Genomic DNA, 22,845 nt, shown 5'->3' on the forward strand with positions numbered 1-22,845 from the left:
ATTAACATACATTCAGTATGTGGCTTAAAGACTTGTCTGTGGGGACTAGCAGAGGACCAGAGCTCAAATCTCAGGGCCTGACTCAGATTGCTCACAATTGCTGTTAACTCTAGTTCTAGGGGATCCAACACTGTCTTCTTGCTTCCATGGATTTCTCCATATGCATAACATACACACAAGCATGTCTGCAACACACACACACACATCATCATCATCATCTTTAAAGACTTGTCTAAAACTACATTTAAAAAAAACCTCAGTTTGAGGCTAATTTGATAATCGATAAGAATTACCCAACTTCAAGACAAGTACTTTCTGCATGCCTTTAATCTCAGTACTCAGGAGGCAGAGGCAAGCAGATCTCTGAGTTCAGGTCCAGCCTGATCTGCAGAACTACACAGAGAAATCCTGTATCAAACAAGCAAGCAATCAAACAAACAGAAGACAAATACTTTCGACCAAGTATCTGTATTTCAGAAACTTAAAAGCTGGCAGTTTAGTTTATAGCTAGTTTGACACTAGCTGTCTATTTTCTCTTTTGTCTGGCTGTTTGCTTCTATGACAGGTTCTTTATGGTCTTAATAAGATTTTCTTTCCATCTGTTCTGATCCGACCATGAAATCATCCCTTGTGCCATGAGCATCCTGTTGTTAATGGAAATTACCAGTACATGATGACAAATACAGTCACCACATTTTCACTGCAGCATCAAGTAAGCAAGAAGCTGGGCTTTAGGAAGAAACCTTGACTAAGGAGATTGGGCCTTAGTGTAGCTGGCAAACCTGATGAGAACAATTATGGAAGCTATGCATTGTGGGAGGCAAGAAATAAGGTGGTTACTGACACTGGCTGGAGCACTGTTATGGTTGCCTAGCAACTGACAGGCCCTGTTTGATAGAGATTGAGCAGAAATGTTGGTGCTGCCACTCAGAGAAAACGAGACGAGTGCTTGACTACAAAATCGCTGTTGGCTTTTCAGAGACTCACAAAAGGCATCCTCCTCGGCTACAGTGCTGTTCTGTTCTTCTCCTCCCTGCTGTCTGATCCTTAGAGTGTGAAACACCGGGCTTTTGTCCCTTCCTTTGTCTGTGGTTTTGGGAGGAAATCAAATTGGATCACACAAAAGAACACTTGTAGATGCTATTGAGTAGACTTGGTTGCCTGGTGCTCCCAAGATAACCAGGATTCTTTGGTATGCCTCACATACTTTGTTACAAATAATGTTATCAGCCCTACAGTCTGCAAGTGATTCTCTTTGTACTTTAGAGATGATTCAGGGCCACAGACCACCTTCGCTTTCTTGCATTCTGGTACAAGCAGAGCAAAGACGGCATTTCTTTGTTTATGCCCGTGTGAGCCAGCCTCCAGAAACATTATCCCTGGTGAGAAAATGTTTGAGGCTGTCCCCTAGGGCCTGGAGGCCCTTTGTGTGCTGACACTCCTAGTCATGAGGTATACCGCTGGCTTGAGATGGGATGCTATATGTAGTCCCCCACCAAGGACTGGCCTCCAGAGAAAACCCATATAGATTAGCTGTGCCTTATACATCATATGTATGTATTCTATGTGCCAAATGATCCAGTGTGAGAGAGACCTGAAATTCAGGCCCAGATCATCCATCATAGATATTTTGTGCTTAAACCTTGGTTATGGATGATAAATAAGACAGGTGTGGCCCTTACCCCAAGGAGCTTGGAGACTAGTCAGTGTCATCACACTGACTTCTTAGTGTCTAGAACGGCACTGCTGGGCTGAAGCACTGGGAAGAGCTCACAGACCCCTTGCCTGATGAAGCGGCAGCTGCCCAGCCTCCCTCCTCCCTACTGTTCCTGCTCCTACTGGGCGAGACCTCAGTGATCTCCCTCCAGGCCCACTACCAGGTGTGCCCTGGCTTCCCACACAGCTTGATTTTAGTTTCTGGCCCAACCAGACACAAGTCTGTAATCCCAGCTACTTAGGAGGCTAAGGCAGGAAGATTACAGGTTCACAGCCAATCTGGGCTATGTAGTGAAACCTGTCTCAAAATAAAAAATGAAAAGAAGGGTGGGGATATAGTTCAGTGCCTTACATATGTGAGACCCTCGGTTTAACCTCCAGTACCACGCCCCCTCAAAGTTTTCCCCCATAGCTGTAGCTTATGGCCTCTGCTGAGCAAGTGAGGCTGCCATGCAGTCACTGGGCCTGCAGGGAAACAGCACATCAGAATAGTGAATACACAGAGCAGCGAAACCACACCCTGCATATCCAGGAAGCAGAGAGGGAGGCAGAGAGACTAGAGCCTCAGAATCTCCTTCAAGGGCCTGCATCCAATGACCTAAAGACCTCAGACAAGGCCACCTCCCAAATCTTCAGCTCATGGACATTTGGGGCACACGTGGCCAAATCTTACTGCTCATCACATCCTCTCCTGGAGCTGCATGCAGTGTTGCCCTGTGAGAGTGAGCTCTGTCTCCACTACCCCATGGACGCACCTAACTGCCATAGCATAGGCACACACACACACACACACACACACACACACACACACACACACACACAGCGCCTGATCAAGCTATCAGTAGTCACAGATCAGCCATCAATATCCCATCCCAAGGCCCATACACCCAGCATGCTATTCCTAGTAGTGTGCTCGCAAATGACAGAAGACATGAGTAAAAGACTGACCAATCATAGGACACTTAACAGTGTTGGACAAGAGAACCAGATGACAGGCTGGGGTGCCATTTGCTCTTGCATGATGTGGCTGACTTTGGTATGAACAGACTGGGTGTTTAGAAGCCAGGGAATTTCAAATACTCAAGAAATGTCAGCTGCCAGGATGTGACTAGAAAATAGGCACTGAATGAGCATGCAGAGGTGTTTTTAGGAGCACTCTGAAGTTCTTGGCATCATACCCCAACAAAGCCTGGCACAGGACACATACCCAGTAGACAACTTGTTGAATATATGAACAGAGGCATGACACACAAAACACCTGTCAGGCAGCAGTGAGTAAGACCCCTCCCCCCCCCGAAAGTGGGAGCCAAAATAGTGTTTCTCTCTGTAAGTCAATTAGTTGTCTTGGGTCTTTTGTTACTCTGATGAATGAAATAGGCTTCAGCAATATGCTTTAGGTAGAGGAAGGTCCTGAGTCATGGGGGCAGGGAGGAAATGAGCTGGCACAGAGCATCGTATAGGAAGGAGTGTGGAAGAACCTAGAAAGTTGTTGGGACCAGCTTTGGGGGCAAGCAACAGATTTTAGACTTTCTGGTTAGGGATCACTTAAGGCTTTCAAACAAGAGAGCCAGGTGATCCACAGGGCTTCCTTAATATTACTGAGAGTGTCTGGTATTCAGATCTATTGTAACTGCCATATTTGTGGTAAATTTCACTGCCGGCTTTCTGAGATCTCCCTGGCCTCTATTACACCTATCTGGATTTAGAAACAAGTGTAGGGAATAGTCTGCCCATCTCCTAGATGGTTGAGCTGGATCTTGGATCAGCTCTTTGTTTCCTCTACATTATACTGTTTTTCGGGAGTCCATCTGGGGATGGACTACGAGAACAGAACGTGAAGACAGGAAGCCCTCCTGAAACACGGATATAGACTTCTAAACATGGGACCATGCATGACAGTGGAGTGTGGAGCCTAGGACTGAGGGTCAGAGTGGTAGCAGGCTAATATGATGTGATTACAAACTTTGTCAGGCTCTGAGCTGGTTATAAGCCCCAACCGAGAAGGCTGTTCCTCAAGCTGTCTCAGTGGATGTCGTAGCAAGCTAGTAATCTCTCTCAATAATTGTTGGCACTATTCTTTGTAAAGCTCCAGCGGACTGTGCCACTATGAGACCTAAGGAAATGAAGCCAAGGTACCAGGCTTCATAAACCCAGGGGCATCAAAGGGTGTTAGGTCTGAGAGGTAAATTTACCCAGTGCTGGCCATTGGTCCTGTTGGTCTTCCATGGATAAATAAACAGCCTACCTTCAGCAGCCAACAGAGATAGTCCCTGCTGCTCTCTGCCTCTTTCCCTCTGTCCACTCAAGGGGTCAGGCTCAGCCTGTGCTGTTCACACTATCTTCTGTGGAGCCCTTAAGTGCTGAAAACTCCTTTTCAAGGCCACGACAGCAAACAAAGGGAGAAGAACACAGGCAATCCCTGCTTCTTCTTTAGACACCAGTCCTTTGTTTGTTAAAAGGTTTCCTGTGAACAAAGAATCCTTCTGGCTTAAAAAAAGAAGAAGAAGAAGAAACTTTGAAAGTATAATTAAAATATTTCATTTTCCAGGACCCACCCTAATAAAATTTCATAGTTCTATAAAGGAATGAAACTTCTATTCTTTCCTCTGTGCCTTGCTTCCTGGTTGCCTGGTCTCCTTTGCCTGGGTGATTTCATCAGTCCTCCATCCTAACCAATGAGAATCCAGACGGTGGTGAATCCAGATGCGCTCTTTACAGCTTCTCATACTTGTAGCTCTCCCACCAGGAGAGGCCTACCAAAACAGCGGTGCGTTTCGGCAGATGCCAAACCACTGAGCAGCGTTTGGTTATCACACTGGCTGTGACCCGGTACTCTTAACATTCTGTGATTTGTGCCTTAATACTTGAAAGGCAGTTTTTAAAAGGAGCCATACCGTTAGTCTGGAGCAGTCAGTAAAGTTGTCTTTTTGTTACACGTATTTACTTGTCTTTACATGTGTGTGGTCAGAGGATAACTTACGGGAGTCCGTTCTCTCCTACCGTGTGGATCCCGGGGGTCACACTCGGATAGTCAGCCTTCCTGGCAAGTACCAAGACCCACTGAGCCATCTCACCAGCACCAATTGTCTTACTAATTTGGTCTTCTGTTTTTAGGTTGGTTGGTTGGTTGGTTGGTTGGTTGGTTGGTTGAGTTAAATTGAAGGCCTGTGTTTGCTAGGTAAGCACTCTCTCACTGAACTGTGTCCTCATGTATACAGGAACTTTGACCATAAGTCTTTTCATTTTGAGTCCTTGATGCTGATATGGTAGCCTCTGAAGTCCTTATAATTGCACCTGTAGGATCAAGGATAGATATTCCATTTAAAGACAGGAGTGGTGTGCCCATGGAATGCCAGAACTTCCTATTGGAGTTTACTGCATGTATGAGGCACTGTGCTAGGGGGCCATGGTTTGCCTGTGACTGGGGGGACAAGGTGGGGTCTTCAAGTAGATTGATGAGACTCTACTGGGTGACTTGTCAGAACGTGGACTTGCAGCCCACACGAGAGCAGCGTTCCTGCAGCGCTATGCTCGCACTTGTCTGACTGGAAACAGGTAAGGGTGCCGCTCTTCATTTGTCCTTTTCTGCTGGAATTCCTTTGTTACTGCATCATATAAGCAACAAGAACTTCTAAGCACAGGTGCTCCTCTTTTTTTAGCTAATTTCTTAAGATTGTCCAACATGTACAAATTTAATTTAGTCCTCACCATGCTATTATTATATAGCGAGTACCTTATCACCTTCTGTAAGAGCAGCAGGGGACTTCCATGTGTGTCCTATCTTATAACTTGTCTATGTTTCTGCCTTGGGGACTTGTGTTGTGGTTGTGGCACCAGTGATGCAGCCTGGTGAGTGATGTGTAGACCCATCTCTACCAGAACTTTACAACCAGGAAGTCTGGGAAATCTGCTTCCAGAGCATGCTGTCACTTAATGAGTCACCCCAGAGGAAAGGGTCAGAGTCACTGCCCACGAACTTACAGAGAATTGATGTTGGCAAGCACCGTTTATTAAGTACCATTCACGTGCTGGGATTTTACACACCTTATGTGGAAGACCCTTATACCAGTGATCCGAGGCAGACATCACTGTATTTCCTGCTGGGGAAGCTGAGGATCAGCAGGATAGCACTAACTGTGGTCAGAGTTCACGTGATTCAAGTTCTGTGTATGCCAGTCCTCTATCTTCCTTTGCATTTTTTGTGTTTAGCTCTGCAGACTTTTTCTCTAAATTTTGACTTAGGATGTTTAAGTCCTCTATCTACAATCTTGGTCTTAATCAGTTGTATCTTCTCAGCTGTGTGAATCAGCCCCTTTTCCTGAATCAAGTAGATGTTCCCGACAAATTCAGAATTCTGTGTTAGGAAAGATCTGGGGGCTGGAGCAGCAGCCGACAGCTTCTGAAAGAGACGAGCTCACGGGGGAGGAAAGGACTCGGGCTTAAAAGGTGTGGGCAGAAGGACAGAGAGGATGTTTGTGATCTGTGGGGGTGTCAGAAGCAGAAGAATCAAGGCAGCAACAGGGAACACTGCTGAAAAGCATGGGCCCAGCCTTTCTGGAGGGTCTTGGATGCCAGGCTCTGGTATTTATTTGAGGCTTTGCTTGAAAGGATATTTTCTGAGAACTATAGGATCTGAGAATCAGTACAGGATGAGAAACCTGAGGCAGAGAGAGACATTTGGAGCTCTGTTCTAGGATAGAGAGACCCAGGCTGGGGCCCTTATTGGAAACATGCTATAGGCTACATTAGAAAGCTGGCTAAAAATGTTAACCTATGAAGCCCATAGGTTCATAATGCCTGAGGTATTGGGGTATGACCAAATGAGACTGAACCAGAAGGGAATTAGTCTGAAACATGGAGGAACAGATAGGCAACCAGCCTTTAAATACTGGGGGCCAGGTATGCTGGCATATGCCTTTAATCCCAATACTCAGAAGGCAGAGGCAGAGAATATGTGAGTTCTAGGCCAGCCAGTATCACATAGTGAGACCTTCTCTTTAAAAAACAAACAAAAACAAAAACAAAAAAAAAAAAAACCTCCTAAACACTGGGGGAATCTCTAGAATTCTTCTCTAGAGCCTTCAGGGGGGATTTAAACACCCCTAAATCAATACCTAGATTTTAGCCCAGTGTGACCCATTTGGAATACCTCATTACCAAGAGCATGATAGTAAATTTGTTATTTGAAGGCACGGACCTTATGGCCATCTGTTAGAGCAATAATGAACCAAAACACATTGCCTGCATTACTCAGACTTTCCATCTCTGTAACAAACAGCTGAGAGAAAAGCTCTCAGGAGGGGTTGTGTGCTTTGGCTTGCCATATCAGAGGTGGCAGGCAGTCCACTCTGCAGTCCTTGGCCCTGCTGTTTCCAGGGCCATGGTGAGGCCAAACATTGTGGTGGGAACATGTGGAAAGGCTCACCACAGGGTGGACCAGGCACAGAAAGAGACATAGAGGAGACAGGAACAGGATGCCCCCAAGGACCTGCCCCTAACAACTGACGTGTTCCAGCCAAGCCTCACCCCCTGACGTATCTATCCCATCCAGGGTAACACCATGAGCCCAGGAAATAGGCTTTGTGGTAAGAGACACTTCATATTCAAATAATCAAAAAAGAAAGACATAATGTTAAAACACGGTTTCACACAATTAAACGGTCACAAGAAAAACTGAGCACCACTCCTAATCAGAGCAGTCCTCGTTGAAAATGTATTCTGTCTATTAGTATGCACAGTTGTCCTAGATAGCATCTAGCAAGTGTTCTCAGTGGCCCGAGAGAACGCTATTGTGTACTTGGGGAGAGAATCTACATAGGGAAAGGTTTTAGAGGGAAATTTGACAATCTCAGAATTCCAACTTATCTGTTCTAAGATACAACATGAATCATTTATAGCGTGAGACCGTCTTTTCCTTCACAGTGAGATTTTTTTTTCCTTTTTTGTGACATTTAATTGCAGTCCATAGAGGGAAACAGAGCCTAAAGGCAGTACACAGAAGCCTAGAGCCAATGCAGAAGAAAAACATTGTGCACTGCCTGCATGTGTTTGCAGAAGATGGGCTCCAAAGGGTGCTAGGGAGCAGACCACAGCAACAATGGCTGAGGGCTGTCCGTCTCTTCTCACTACAGCTGCTCAGTCTGAGCTTTAGCAGTCACTGTCAGCACTGTGACAGTTGTCTGTGCAAGTGTCAGTCCCCACCTCTGCCATTCCCAGGATTGTGGTAGCCCAAGCTTCAGTTTTTAAATCATGTCTTCTCTTTGTGCAGTTGTCGCCTAGACTGCCGAGTAATTAAGATCCAGAGAAGTGCTTCTTCACCCAAGGTGTCCCTGTAACAGCAGTCACCCTGAAGGACACATACATCCTTAACAAAAAGTTAACGGTGAACCTAGTCAGCAGCTCCAACGATGCTCAGGCTGGTGCTGGCCATGGCAGCCACTGCTGTCACCAGTGTTTAGTCTCCAAAAGATTCGTGGAGCAAGGTGTGACCTTGAGGCCATCTTCATGGCGTCCCTTCTCTAGGTGTTTCCAGCAACGTATCATGAGCCTCCCATAAGTGCTCTTGGTATGAGGCTCTCCATGGAAACTAGGAATGTTTCTTTGTGGGTGATAGGGGAGCGTCCCAACTACATGGGCAGAGGGTGGCTTGGAGAATCTGGTCTGGCAGTGTTTGGTCTCAAAGGCTACTCTCCCCCCCCCCGCCCCCGTCCTCACGCATACCCACGCCAGAGACTAGAGCTTAAAGCAGAGGAGGAGAGGAAGGACTTAAGGGATCCCTTAGTTGGGAGTAGGGATAAAACCGTCTGCTCTGGCTTTCCCAGCCTTTGCCTGCCTTTCCTCCCCAGGTGCCTTACATACTATTCCATATGTACCTTATCTAGTCCATAAATACCATACATGCAGTCTCCTGGGATCTCATGTGGATGTTCTTAGAGTTAACGGTATAAGTTTATTCTTCAAAAGTTGATACAGTTTTTTCATACTGTGCACCAAGGTCAATAGTGAGCTGCCCCACCTGAGAAGCTGCGGCAGAGAAATTACCACTAGTAACACTAGTAACATTAGTAGGCATTGCTCTTGGTCGCCTTAGCAGTGTTGACTTGGTGTGTGGTTCAGTTTGGGCTACTGTGTGAGTACCGCTTGTGGCTTCAAAATTACACAGTGTATCTCTCCCAGTCCCGGAAGCTGGAATGACAGGTAGAGATGAGATCGGGTCTCCTTCCAAGGTTGTAGATAACTTCTCCTCATACCTTCACACGGTGGAAGAAGGCCAAGGCAGGTCCTCTCTTATAAAGTCACCATTATCTCATGAGGGCTGTAGGTTTATCACTTCCTGAGACCTTCACATTGGGGGTTAGGATTTCAATGTAAAAATACAGGTATAGTCATTAGCACTCTCGATTGTCTGAATCATATTATCCAGAATTCCTGTCCCTGTATATTTCTCATCAGGATGAACCCCAGAGAGTGTCTTAGGAGTGTTCGGAGGGTGACTGAGAGACAGCTGTCTTTTTATAACACACAGGCTGTTCCTATGTCACCGTGTGCTGGCTTACTCTGTTGACATGAGGTGGGAGCTGAACCTGGTTCCCTACGTAGGTCTTCCAAAGCTCCTCTGACTCCTTGGGCTCACTATGTGTTTATCTAGTTCTGGGATCTACAGTCTGTCTTCTCTACAACACCCACCCGATACCAGAGGCCACACAACCTGACCTGAGTTTTCGAGTTCATGGCTTTAATTGATGCTCGTGTGAAGCTAGCGTGTTGCTTTCACTTTGTCTAACTAACTTTTACCTGCTCTGTGCAATCCCAGCTCCTGTGTCAGCTTACAGAGCAGTATCTCACATAGCCTCACATGTTAACCAGCTCCTCCCATGATCCCAAAAAGTCAGATTTCTTGACAGACGCTTGCACATATATGTTAGATGCAGTCTTCTACCTCTGTAGCCTTGACTTGAGCTTAACTGACACACTGTCCCTCAAAGGTTGCTTTTCCCCTCACTATTACTGTATTAGTACTTTGGGCAGTTTCTAGTGGACAGTAAAACTCGACACACCATGAACCCTACCCTTGTCTACAGCCACACCACCCTAAATGTACCCAAGTTTGTCTGAATCCTGCCCTATAGAGTTGCATCCCTCAAAGAATGACGTAATCCTTCCCTTTTTAATACTCAAGCACCACTCCAGATATAGCAAGAGCAAGGAAGTGGACCTCGTCCTTGGGGAGAAGGCCGCTGGGTCCAGAGGGAGGCAGGAGAGAGCTGGAGGGTCGAGGCAGTGGACAGCGGGCCTGAGTGGAAAGAGCAGCGGGAAAGGCCTTCTGAGTTCCAGGGACACACAGCTCTGCAGGAGCCCTGGGGATCACTTTGCCTTGTAGAAGACACTGGTGGCTTCTCCTGCCTGTCTATCCCACCCACACCCAGAGCAGACAGCGTGAGATTTTGGAACTACATTCCCAGGCATCCTGGCCACCACAGGTGCCAGTGATTCAAGGCATTACTCACAGTGTAAGACATTATTAAAGATGACATTTCAAGGAAGGCTGATCTGTCACCCAGACAACCTACGAGCGTCTTTCAAGTCTCCCAGTGCTCAGGATAGAATTCTGAAGGCTGCAGGTAGTTGGGATTCTGCTAGACAGCAAGTACAAGAGCAGGCTAAGGGGAAGCCATCTTGTTGGGATTCTGCTAGACAGCAAATACAAGAGCAGGCTAAGAGGAAGCCATCTTGCAGTGTCCCTGTGGTCTCCGTTTCTCTGTGGCCTTGTGCCGCACAGAAAGGCTCCCGATCCCCAGGGTGTTCCAACTGCTTGAGAAGGCAGGTACATCCGTAAACGCTCTTTGAGCAAGGTCTCCTGTAGCCCAGGCTGGCCTTGGACTCCTGATCCTGCAGCCCACATCTCCAGAGCTGGGCAGTTACATTCATGTAATGCCAAGCCCTGCTCTTCATCCTCGTCTTTAAAGAGAAATAGGACTTGGGCAAACGGAGTTGTGGGGTTTTTTGTTTTTTGTTTTTAAGGCCATGTGGTAGGTTTAAACTAATTAATCTGATTAACTTCCCTAAAGTTGCACACATTTGTCGGGAATACCGTACACAGTGTACAGTATGACCAAGTCAGAATAAAAACCGTTTCCATCTCTGTAAACACTCATCTCTTCGGGTCTCTCAACTCCTGCCACGTAGCCCTTTTTATAACGTGTAAGACGTTCTCGGTCGTTACAGCTGCTAGGGTGTTGATGGTTTTCCTTGGCGCTCACACAGCCTTCAGATACTACAGTGCAGGTCAGTGCCGACTGGATTCCCCAAGTGAGACCTGCTACTGAAGTGTATGGAGTCTTCAGCAATAGACTTTACCTTCATATTCTGGGAGGTAACCAAGGACAGAAGCAATAGCCTGTATCGTTTGGGGGTTTGCTGGACCTTTCTGACCAACAGCTAGAAGGAAAATATCAGCATTCATCTCTCTCTGCTTCAGAACTATGAGCACAATATTCAGCTGCCATATGATCCTGCAGCCACAGCTACAGTCACTGTCATTGCCAAGCCATAATAGATTGTTTCCTCAAGCCTGCCTGCCTGCCTTAAATAAACAAGTATATAAGAAGCTGTTTGCAGCTGTGCTCAGTGAGGGTAGAGCTCTAGGACTCACTTTGATACCAGCTGTTTGGCCTTCCTCTGCCCTGCCTAAGCCCCACCCCCTCCCAAACTCCACCCAGTGCCATGCCCCTCTCCACTTCTGTGAGGCCAGCTTCTTAGCCTAGGTGGGGGTATAAATGAGAACCAGCATGCATCTTGGCCTTCCTTTGTGTCTGTCTAGTCAGGTCTCCTTCCTCCTGCTGTGCTGGGATTTTTTTTAAAGCCATACCCACAATGCTACACTAAACATGATTCTATATAAGCCGTTTCTTTCTGACTGCAAGCACCAGGCTAGTGGCCCCAAAGCTGCTCTCTTCAAAGCAAAAGTAGAAATTAGCTTTAGTTGTTTCTCCCCTAAAGAAGACAGAAAGTGGCTACATGTGTATGATAAAGTTAACAGCTTTTTCTCTAAAGTTTTTTGTTGTTGTTGTTTTTTAGGATTTATTTTTAGTTATATATGTGTTTATGCTTGGGGGCTTGTGCATATGAGTGTAGTGCCCTTGGAGGCCAGAAGAGGGCATCGGATCCCCTGGATCTGGAGTTCCATGCACTTGGGACCTCTGTATGAGCCTCACTTGCATACACCCTTAACCACTGAGCCTTGTCTGCAGCCCACGGATTTGTCTTAAGTGATGCTTTTATGTACAACAAAACTAGAAGCCATAGCAATCAATACCAGGACTATAAAAAGAAAAGGGAGTTTGCACATGGAAAAAAATACTTGTAAGAATGATAATCACTTTAATAACTGCCCTGGAGGTCATGCACAGGAGAGTAAAGCTATCCCAAATTAGCAATTAGATAAATCCTGAAAATTACAGTACAGTGTGCCTTAAATTTCCTTTTCAATACCACAGTTGGGCTCGAGACTGAATCGATATGATTGCGGCTGCGTGTTCTTTGACCAGTGCTCTCGCAGCTGTGCACGTCTGACCCACACAGAGATGCCACACTGAGACAGCTCCTTCTGTGTCCTTGTCTCCACAGTGCGAATCTGTCCAAGGCTGCCTGGGGGGCACTGGAGAAGAACGGCACCCAGCTGATGATACGCTCCTACGAGCTTGGGGTCCTCTTCCTCCCGTCTGCGTTTGTGAGTAACATTGTGCCTTCCCACTCCCTCACCCGTGTTATGAATGGGACTCTGTTCTCTTCCTCTTGGCTCAGCGTGGGCTTAGCGTGGTGAGGATTCTAATCCAAAACCTGTGTTTTAATCTGGCTAACTGCTGAAGGCAAGGCTAATAACCATATTAAATACATACTGTGAAGCGGAATGTGAAGACTCATCCCGTGGGAAGTCACAAGTTGTGAAAGAAGTAGCCCAGACAAGCGCAGGACTTTGAGGGGTGGAGTAGGAGGGGGAGGGAAGGATGGGGAAGGTTTAGAGTACAGGGAGAGTTGGAAGAGGCACCACCACTGAAGAGGGGTTGGCAGTTACTAGGCTGGGGAGCACAGAGTTCAGGCTTTAGCTGAGGATGCCTGTGGTATGAGCGCCCAGAAGTGCAACATGCTGGAAGTGCTCTCTCTCAAGACGTGCACTGGAAACTCATGCACTGGAAACTCGGCAGCTTTAAAATGGCTAACAGACACCAGATGACGTGTCTGCTGTGCTGTGGGGACCAGGTGGCCTACGCCATATGCTTCAGTACACACTAGAATCAGTCTCCCAGAGACTCACTGCCCTGAGGTGCAGATGCCCCAGGATCTCCTGTATCCTCATCACACTCTCTGGGCACACTCTTAACCATGGGGTAGAGTCGGGGTTGCCTACACAGGGAGATAGGCAATGCCCCCTCCATCCCCCTTTGTACTGCTGGCTGTAGTTTTAGGATAGGTCCATTGTGAGCTACTGAGAATGAAGTAGGTTTAGCTAAGGGGGTACCATGAGCGTGGCTGTAGACCTAAGTGAGCCCATGAGCAGTGATGGACTCAGAGTGCAAAATGCCCTCTTTTGTAGCACACCCAGCTGCAGTCTCTCTTATCTCCCGTCTCCCCATGTTCTGGGATCAGCTCACTCTTGTCTCTCTCTCTCTCCTCCACTTGCCAGTCCTCACCTATCCTCCACCCCAGAGGGTTTCAGGATAGAACTGCTGGCAGACATCTTCAGTTCCTTCTCTTTCCTACTGGGTAAATATGTTCGCTGCTTACAGCTGGATTTCAGCATCACAGCCTCACAAGTAGATGGTGACTTGAAGGACAAAGATGTGATGTCCCTGCCGGTCTGCAGATAGCATAGGGTCTAGCCCAAGGCCTCTGCCTTCTGCCTGCTCCCTCTGATCTTTCAATTCTATCACAATTCTGGAAAACAGCAAGTTCATGACTCTAGACTACAGTGCTCAGATATTTGCTGTGATTGTGGGGTCTGGCTTCAATCTAGGTAAGAACTGTCTGACTCAAGTGCTGACTCAAATGATAGAGCATTGCATGTCTCTCTTCTTTGGCTTTTGTTGTTGGCATTTCTAAAGTCTGTTCTGAGCTGATCCCTCAGCAAGGGAATGTTCATACGATAGAAATGTACTGTCACCCCAACCTCCAGGCCCCCATCACTACAGATAGTCTTTTCCTGTATATCAGAGGAAGGCCATAGAGAAATGGAAATCATGCCCAACTTGACTTTATTAGAAACAAGGCAAGGCACATGTAGCAATGTGAGGTAAAAGAGATTACATTAGTTATGAAGACTGTCTAGCAAATATGAAAGATGATGCCGCCCTTCTGAGCTGTGCCACCCAGGAGCTGGGCCCCAAGCTCTGGGACCACGGTTTTCACATCCTGGCTACAGGTAAGCTTGAGATTGACCTAAGCTTTCCAAACTGTGAGCAGATGTATCAGGGACAGCACTGACCAAGGAGAGATGAACACAACGGCCATAGCAGTTTATACATGCTGTGGGTTTGAAGAATGAGAGGCAAGTAGGAGGAAGAGAATAACAGGGAGAGAGGAAGGAAACACAGTGACTTGAACTTGAGGCCTCACTAACCATGTGCCTGAAGTGCTGCTCCTTGGCCTTCCCATGTGTGTGCTTCCCAGGTCACTGTGTTTGCAGGTCTGATATATATCAAGTAAAAAGGTAATTTGAAAAAAAGCATAATAAGAAAGGCCACAGGTCTTTGTTTGTCTCTAGAGCCTGGGTCAGTAGGTAGCCGTGCTTCCTCTGTAGAACTGGTAAGGACCAGCCAACCGTAACCCTGTCCCAGCATCTTCCCATTCAGCTGAGCTACCTGACTGTAAGATACATGTCCCAGCTCTGAGCTGAGGGGTAAACCATGAGCGTGCTGTGCTGCCCAAGTAAGCGGACACTAAGGGGCTACAGAGTTCTTTTGTTTGCAGTTTATTTAAAAAAAAAAAAGAAAGAAAGGTTGATCCCACAAAGAGGGAATTAAAAAGGATGCTGGAGGAAGTCATGGAACCTAAGGAATTACTAATAATTTGGACTGGAGGATGGAGAGGAGCCAGCCCAGCTCTGGGTCCGATGTAGTCCTTCTCTTTGGCTGCTGCCACCAGTGGGCTTCCGCTAGGTGAAGACCACTCTGCATATCTTTCTGAACCTTGGGCTTCTGTCTGTCTTCTATTTCTGGGCCCTCCCCATACATTCCCCCCCACCCCGTTGTGGGCCTGTCTCTAGAGAAGGGAGGGATGCTGTGAGTTAAAGCCACCCCAGAGCTGGATTCCCAGAGCACATCACCAAAAAGTGAGCTGGCATGGGCCTTGTTGGTCTATGGGATGTAGGGTTTGTTTATATTTTATAGGAAGAGACTATAGCAGAGCTTCTGTGTAATGGGAGCCTTCTGGAAAAGCAGCAGAAATACTATGTGTGGTATTGACTTTGAAGGAAGCCAGCAATCACCCAAGTTCTGGTACCCAAGTACCCTTCTTTGCAGGAGAGGTATACTGTGGAACTACTCAGTTTCCTTATCAAAGCCCATTGCAGACTCAGAGCCGAACATTCAGCCGTCAGGGTCAACCCCATCACTGCCAGCCCATGTCCACGATCACCCAGGACCTCCCCTATGGAGGGCCCTGGGGAAGAACGAGAAACAAGCTGTGGTCCTCGTTCTCAGGACTCTCGAGGATTCACTGAGATCCATAGATACAAAGCATGCAGCACATGATCAGAAGCATGGTCAGAGACATTTCCAGATATTGGGAGTTCTGGCAGGTGGGGAGCATGGGTTGTGCTGGGGACCTGGGAAAGGATTCTGGGAGATGGCTTTCAGTGAGTACTCAACCCAGTTTCCGACAGGTTTGCAGAGTATCAGATGCCAATTGTCAGAGCCTGAGAGTCTTATAAAACATAATTCTTAAATTATAGATTATCGCTTATATTATTCAGAAGGTACTTGAGGATATATGGCATTTGCAAATGTCATCAAAATCAGCTAAATCATTTAAAAGAACTAGCCAGACGGTCTGATTGCTAATGAATTACTGTTTCTGGTCACCCCACTTCCCTGCTTTGAAGCTTGAGATATATCCATGGCAGCCCTTTCTCTCCCTGTCTTTTAACTACTGGTTCTTGTCATTCCTAACTACTTAGTGCTGCTTGATAATGTCACCTCTGGTCATCATCCCTGCAGCCACAGTGGCTGGAGCATGCCAGCTGTTCTGCATCAGCCTCTGCTTCCTTCCCTGGGGCTCCTTTCTTCAGGCTTCGCTCCCAGAAGCCGTCTGCAAGCCTCCCTTCTTCCTGCTGCCAGATGGTCTCTGTTGACCACAGTTCAGCCTCCTGGTGCGCCTCCAGTGACTCCTGACCACCCAAGCCCCACACACACCCTCGCTGCCAGCACCTCTTCAGTTTTTTTATATTTATTTTATTATTTTATATGTATGTTTCCCTGAATGTGTGTCTGTGTGTCAAGTGCTTTCTTGGTGCCCATGGGGGCCAGAAAAGGGTATCAGTGTACCTGGAACTAGAATTGCATACAATTGTGAGCCATCTTGTAGTTGCTGAGAGTCAAACCGGGGTCTCTGAAAGAGCAGCAAGTGCTCTTCATAACTGTGAGCCATCTCTCCAAGCCCTCCTGGCACTTGTTCTACATGGGCACATGTAGGGCCCATGGTTCTAGCCAGACCTAGTCCATCTTAGAGAGCAGCTCCATGCACCCAACCTTAGCTATTCCACCTGCCCCTGTAGGCACTTTTTTCTCTGTATCCCAATTTCCCAGATCCTGGACTTCATCTTCCACTTGTAGGGTGGATGTTGTTAGCATTCCCTCGTTCCACCCGTGCTGTTCTCCTGTGAGTGTGTGGAGGCTCTGAGAACAAGGCCATCAGCTGATGTTGCTCCCTTTAACTTTTTGTACTTTGCAGTCTTTTCTGAGCAGCTGTCACAGAAGCAGCGTGCACAGCAGTTTCTGGAGACTAAGCTTAGTGCAGTGCACTGTGCGTAGCAGATACATCAGTATCACCACATATGGTGTTGTAAAGGCATCTGAACTGTGGATGAGCTTGCTTGAAGCAGTCTTGTCGATGTTATGTGTTTCTCTCTCTCTCTCTCTCTCTCTCTCTCTCTCTCTCTCTCTCTCTCTCTCTCTCTCTCTTACACACACACACACACACACACACACACTTTCCTAAGTCTGTATTTGGGTCTAACTCCAACAGTGTAATTATCAATACAATTTTCATTGTAATATCAGTCCCTGAATACCCACTAAATAAATACCTTGAAGATTTCTGTGTTGCTAATAACCTTAAAGTGTTCACTGACAAGAGCACAGCTTGCTGGGAAATGAGGTCAGAGGTTACATCTTTCTTAGTAACCCCTGTTTGATGCTGGTGACACGCACCTCAATGTGTTTCACTCCAAGGTTTCTGGAGACTTAGCTTATCCAGACTGGTGCAGTCAGCCTGCTGGCCAGACACCATCCACATCCACCTTCCCCATCAGCCTCTGTGTGTCTCCCGGTCAGAGCTCCATGTCCATGCCACCCACATTCCTGAGTCATTGGCTGCCAGCAGGGCTACTTCTGTCCTAAGCCTGTGAGCCACTGCAGTCACTGCAGCCTGCACACTGCCTTGAGACCAGTGCTGCAAACAGGAATGTGTAGATCCAATAGGCCGAGGCAGTAGCTAGAGGGTCTCCACTTTACCACAACTGTGACAAGACCTGACATTCAGTCATCTGGGCATGTGACTTAGCACTTTTAGGGCCCCCAAACTGTAGTAGGTACAGAGCCAGCATGCCTCATTTACAACAAGAATGCCTTTGGCAATTTTAGAATTGATCTAGAACAGCAGTTTTCAACCTGTGGCTCATGACCCCTTGGTGGTCAATGGATCCTTTCACAGAGGTCAAATATCAGAACATATTGCATATCTGATATTTATGTGACAATTCATAACAGTAGCAAACTTAGAATTATGAGGTAGCAATGAAATAATGTTATGGCTGGGGTCATCACAGCATGAGGAACTGCATTAAAGGGTCTTAGCATTAGGAAGGCTAAGAACACTGCTCTAGATAATGATAATGTTTCGCCCTTGACAGAAACAGAGAGCCATCCTAGTCTCTTCTGCTCCTCAGGTTCATTTGCTTCTCAGGCAATGGATGACTTTTCTGTCATCAGGATTAAAAGGAAGAGAAAAGAATCAAGTTCAAAGGCCTTCACTTCAATCAGCAAGTCTACTCCCCCTACTCTGTTTTGGTTAAATCATTATTTTTGTTGCTGCTGCTTTCAAAGATGGTGCATACCACAAGCAAATGCTGTCTTCTCAGATGATCTTTGGTCAGTCGGGTAGGCTCCACTAAGACGGGTGTGGCTGAGAGAGCTAAAGAAATTCACAAGCACCGCACCTGAGCCCTCTTCCTTGTCCCTTCACACACTCTGTCCCAGGAGGTCACAGCTGAGTGAGTGCTCCATGGAGCATGTCTTATAACCTTTAAATTCCACCCGTGAATCACTCCCACTGAAATAATGTGGGAGGAGACAGACTGGGAGCACACATTGGAGAACCGCCCAAGAACCAAGAAAGGGAATCTCCAGGGCGCCAAATGGAAAGATGAAGAGACCTGGATCTATAGGAGCCAAAATGACAGTGGAGAAAGGACTTGAAGTGAGATCAGGATGGGACCCTGTTTGTCAGCTGGGCTAGACTGGCCCAGTTTCTTTACTCACATAAGCCTGTCCTAGAGTGGGGACCATGTAGTAACAAATTCATAGTCATATGAAAATTAAAAGCCCAAACCTGCAAAGGTTCAGAAACAAGCCTGGTTGTTTCCTAGAGCTCAAAAAGGCTGCTCCTAGAGATGGGAGCAGTACAAACTACAGGGCTGAAAGCAGAGGCCTGTCCTCTAGGCTCTCAGCCAGATCAGTCTTCATGCCACCCCCACTATTGTACCGGTCCTCCTCCTCCCCGGAAGCTGCACCTCAAAAGCATCCCAGCCACCAAAGCCCCTCCTCTCCAGAGCCCACTCTGTAAGCTTTCCTCAGACCCTGGCTGGAAGCATCTGAGGGCCGAGGGTACAGGCCACCACCTTTCTGTCATTTGCTTTCTTACCTATCAGCCCAGCTGATAAAGAAGGCATCTTCCCTTCGGCCTCTCCTGGTTCCCGCCTACAAACTCATATGCTGTTCTAGTTCCAGAGAAACCTAGTGCCTTGGGTCTCTGTGAGTTCAAGGCCAACCTGATCTACATAAAAAACCCAAGTCAACCAGGCAGGAGTACATAGTGAAATCCTATCTCAAAAGACAAACAAAAAAAACCAGTGCCTCGTGGAGCGTTTTCCACTCCCCGCAAGCTCATGCAGTTAACAACACAAACCACATCTGCGGCTGCAGACAGAGGAGACTTCTCTCTGTGATTGAGTCAAACTGCTGAGCATAAATGATCCCAGCTGAGAGAGGGAGAAGCCAGCAATTCGTCATGTGTGATTCATGTCCACCCTCTCACCTGGTGTTTTATAAATGCATTGTCTTAAGTACTGTGCCTGGGAGGGTGTCTTCCTCTGTTTTGTAAAATGCCAAGCAATACCACTGTGATATATAAATAATGATAATTAGGAGACAGCCTCAAATAATTTGACATGCGATTGAAGGGAAAAGTGGTGCTTTTTTTTTTTTAATACCCTAGAATTTGGATCAGAAATGGCATTCAAGAAAAAGGCATATTGGTTCTTGTCAGATGTGGATGGTTCAAACATTCTTATGTCTGAGATCAGACATCAAAAGAGGGAGGCCAGGCTTGGAACATGTAGGGCATCAAAACTGGGTTAAGGCCATAAAGACTCCCCCATGGCTTCATGGCTGTTAAAGAACATGATGAGTCTCTGAGCTAAAGACTTGTACAGTTGCAAGACTTTCCGCTTTCCTGGTTCTCTGTAGCAAATATGAGGACAATTGTGTGCGTAGTAGAAAGAGCATAGGACCACAAATCCCAAAGACAGAGTGTGTGTGGACAGCTGCCAGCCCAGGTTTGTCTCCTCCTCGCTAAAGCAGGAGTCACTGTCACACAACACACCTGAGAACTCAGTTAGACTGGCTCTTCCCTGAGAAGGTGTTGGTGGCAGTGTCGGCTAGTAGTGTCTTCAGCTTGCCTCAGCAGGCCCAAGCCTGCAGGCCTTCATGGTCTCCAACTTCCTTCCTCTGCCTTTTGCAGTTCTAATTCTTAGGTTTGTGTCTCCCATGACCATGACCACTTCCTGTTTCTCTTGTGAGCGCTCGCGGTCACCCGGCTGAGCAGTCTCCAGTCCAGTCCCTTACCCAAGCTCCTCCAGCTACCTCACGATGAGCTGTGTCCTTCAGAACCTCTGCAGCTCCTCAGGGCCGCTTGATGAAACCGTCAGACTCTAAGTGCATCCCTGGGGTGCATTTGGGTGTGACTGACCGGCAGTCATCAGACAAGTATAAGCAACAAGGCAAGCATAGAAGGCGAGTTCATTGCTTCAAGGCAGGGCTTGAAGTCAGTAGTCAAGCAATATCGTCGGTGTTCTGACACCTCCAGCTCCCAGCAACAAGGCACCCCCTGCCCCCAACACCTCCAGGCTGACTCATGCCGGAGTCACTAATAATCAGATAGCATACCTGGCTTAGTGGAGGCAAGGCGCAGACGGCCACCTCTCTTCTCACTTAGGGAAGTACTAACAGTCCCAGCGCTGACATCCCCACTCCCATGCCAGTGCGCTCAGCTCCATGAGATGTGCCTCCTCTCAGCTTTTCCGGGACTGTACTGTAGTGCTGTCTCCTGATGCTCTCCCCTGCCATTGCTGTTCATCAGAATTATACCCACGTTTTAAAAACCACTACAGCACCGGTTTTCTACAAAGCCTTTTCTCAGCCTGCCACAGATGTGCGTCATTCTTCCCCTTTATATTTATTTATTTGTTTGTCCATCTGTCTGTCCTGTCTGTCTAGCATTTCTGCCATGCCTGTGTCATATACTGCGTTTCACAAATCAGTCAACATCTTTGCCACAGCTATCACCTCATACCTGCCTGCAGGCCCTTATGGTTTGGTTTTCCTGTGGTGCTGGGGATTGAACCCAGGGCGTTATACATATTCAGAAAGTTCTCTACCACTGAGCCTCATCTCAGACCCTCTTCTGTGGTCCTTAATGTGTGTTACTGCAACTGCTGGTGTGCAGAAGCCAATAAAACAAGCAAAGCGGCCATTTTCAGTCTCATGCCTGCAGCGCGGTGTCTCTTGCATACCCACGGAGCAGCAGGGCTGGTCCTAGGGACTGAAGGTTGAAATGTTGTACAGGTTGGTTTCTTGTCAGCCTGGAACAAGCTGGCATCTGGGAAGAGAGAACCTCAACCTTGAGAATGTCTCCTTGAGAATAGGCAAGTGTGTGGAACATTTCTTACTCGTGGTTGATGAGGGAGGGCCCAGCCCACAGTGAGGGGTGCAGCCCCTGGAGGGAGACATCCACTGGCTATCACCACTAAAGTGAAAACAGGCCACTATTCTCCTGTAGTCCTCCAAGACAGTTCTTCACCACACTTACCACAACTTGCCATCATCTGTTAGACTTGTACATAAAAATGTTTCCTTAGCGCCTCCTCAACACTGTGCATTCCATGCGGACAGGAATAATGATGGCTCTATTGATTCATGCATATCCAGAGCTTGGTACCATGCCTGACCCAGAAGGGAAGCTTGTTAATCTGTCAGCCTCAGGTCCAGTAAGGTTTCCCAAGGCAGGCTGACATCTGACAGAAAGGTCGTCTCATAAACAAAAGTTCCCAAGTTCCCCCGGGACAGAGGATTATTGGCTTATATATCTGAAGTACCCCATAAGGGAACTTTGAAGGAGAGGGTAAGGAGCAGTCAGTGGAGCAGAGCTTACTGTAGGTTCACATGTGCTCTGAACAGATACAGTTCTAGCTTTATGTTCATGGACGCTGGGGCCGATGACATCATTGGTTCATAGTGGCACCATTTGCTGTGCTGTTGATTATTCCGGTTTCACCTGCGTGGGGTTGGGGTCGTCACCTTCCCTTTTAGTGTTTTAAGACCCCTGAAGGAATAGGGAACCAGAAAGACTACAAGGTTACAAGTTATAAGTGCAGTTACAATATATTCTCGGGAGCTCTAGCATAGCTTCAGCTGGAGAAATAGTAGTTTGAATGAATGAATGAATGAATGAATGAATGAATGAATGAATGAATGAATGCTTAGTGAATGCCAGAACGAAGGCTAGAACTCGGGGAGTGTCAGGAAGCCCCTGTGTGATGCCATGTCCTCTCACATGGTGCCTGTGACTACCCCACCCCAACACACACACACACACACCTTACTGGGGACTGAGTCTTCTACAGTTGTTTTCTAGTCAGCTATTAGGACATTGGCATCGTTTGCTATGCCTTTAGGAGGTGGATGTGTTCGGGTTGGTAGAGAGACAGACAGTAAGAGTAAGAGACCGTGAAACAGACCAGAGAGCAGGGTGCCAGGATGGCCCAGGGTCCCCTGAGGCAGCACTTGCTAGTGTGTTAGGAACTTGCACTGTACAGGCCTGTGAGGAAGAAAAAGTAGTGTGCACAGCAGCCTGGAAGGAGCCGCTCCCCTCTACCCTGGTGCAGAGTGGAGATTAATTCTCTGTTCTACAGATCTCGGAATGAACCTTTCGTTTTGGTAGGTCTTGAAGAAATTTCACTTTTCTATTCCTATCTTATGTTGGCACATGTTCATTATACATAAAAGCTTATGTATTACACCAGAACAGGCAGCCTGATACTGTAGCAATATTGAAAGTATTCTGGGATGTTTTGGTCCAGGGAGTCCTGGAACCCACCCCTGATAACTGTATGCGGTGCTTGGTAGAATACAGGCTTATACCCAGCATCCTCTCTGTCCTTTGTTAAACTCACAGGACTTAACGTCATTCTTACATGCAGCCTTTCTTAGATTTATAGAAGAAAATAATTTGGGGGAAGGAGTTATAGAACATATTTTCCTGTCCATCATTGAAAATAGCTCTGAAATCACTCATATTCTTAGGGGGTATCATAAAAATAAATCATTCTTAAGATCTTCTGGCTACTTTAGAAAACAA

The 22,845-nt window shown here is 47.1% G+C and overlaps 1 protein-coding gene across 1 annotated transcript in view; it reads left to right on the forward strand.

Annotated features, from left to right (window-relative positions):
* Tdp1 (tyrosyl-DNA phosphodiesterase 1) overlaps positions 1 to 22,845 on the forward strand; it is a 67,900-nt gene that overhangs the window by 39,410 nt on the left and 5,645 nt on the right. Inside the window, exon 14 of the mRNA XM_021178876.2 lies at positions 12,343 to 12,445. Within this exon, the coding sequence (XP_021034535.1) occupies positions 12,343 to 12,445 (103 nt within the window). The remainder of the gene's footprint in view (positions 1 to 12,342; positions 12,446 to 22,845) is intronic.

Source organism: Mus caroli, unplaced genomic scaffold, assembly GCF_978045245.1.
Source record: "Mus caroli unplaced genomic scaffold, Mus_caroli_1 scaffold_14, whole genome shotgun sequence".
NCBI lineage: Eukaryota > Metazoa > Chordata > Mammalia > Rodentia > Muridae > Mus > Mus caroli.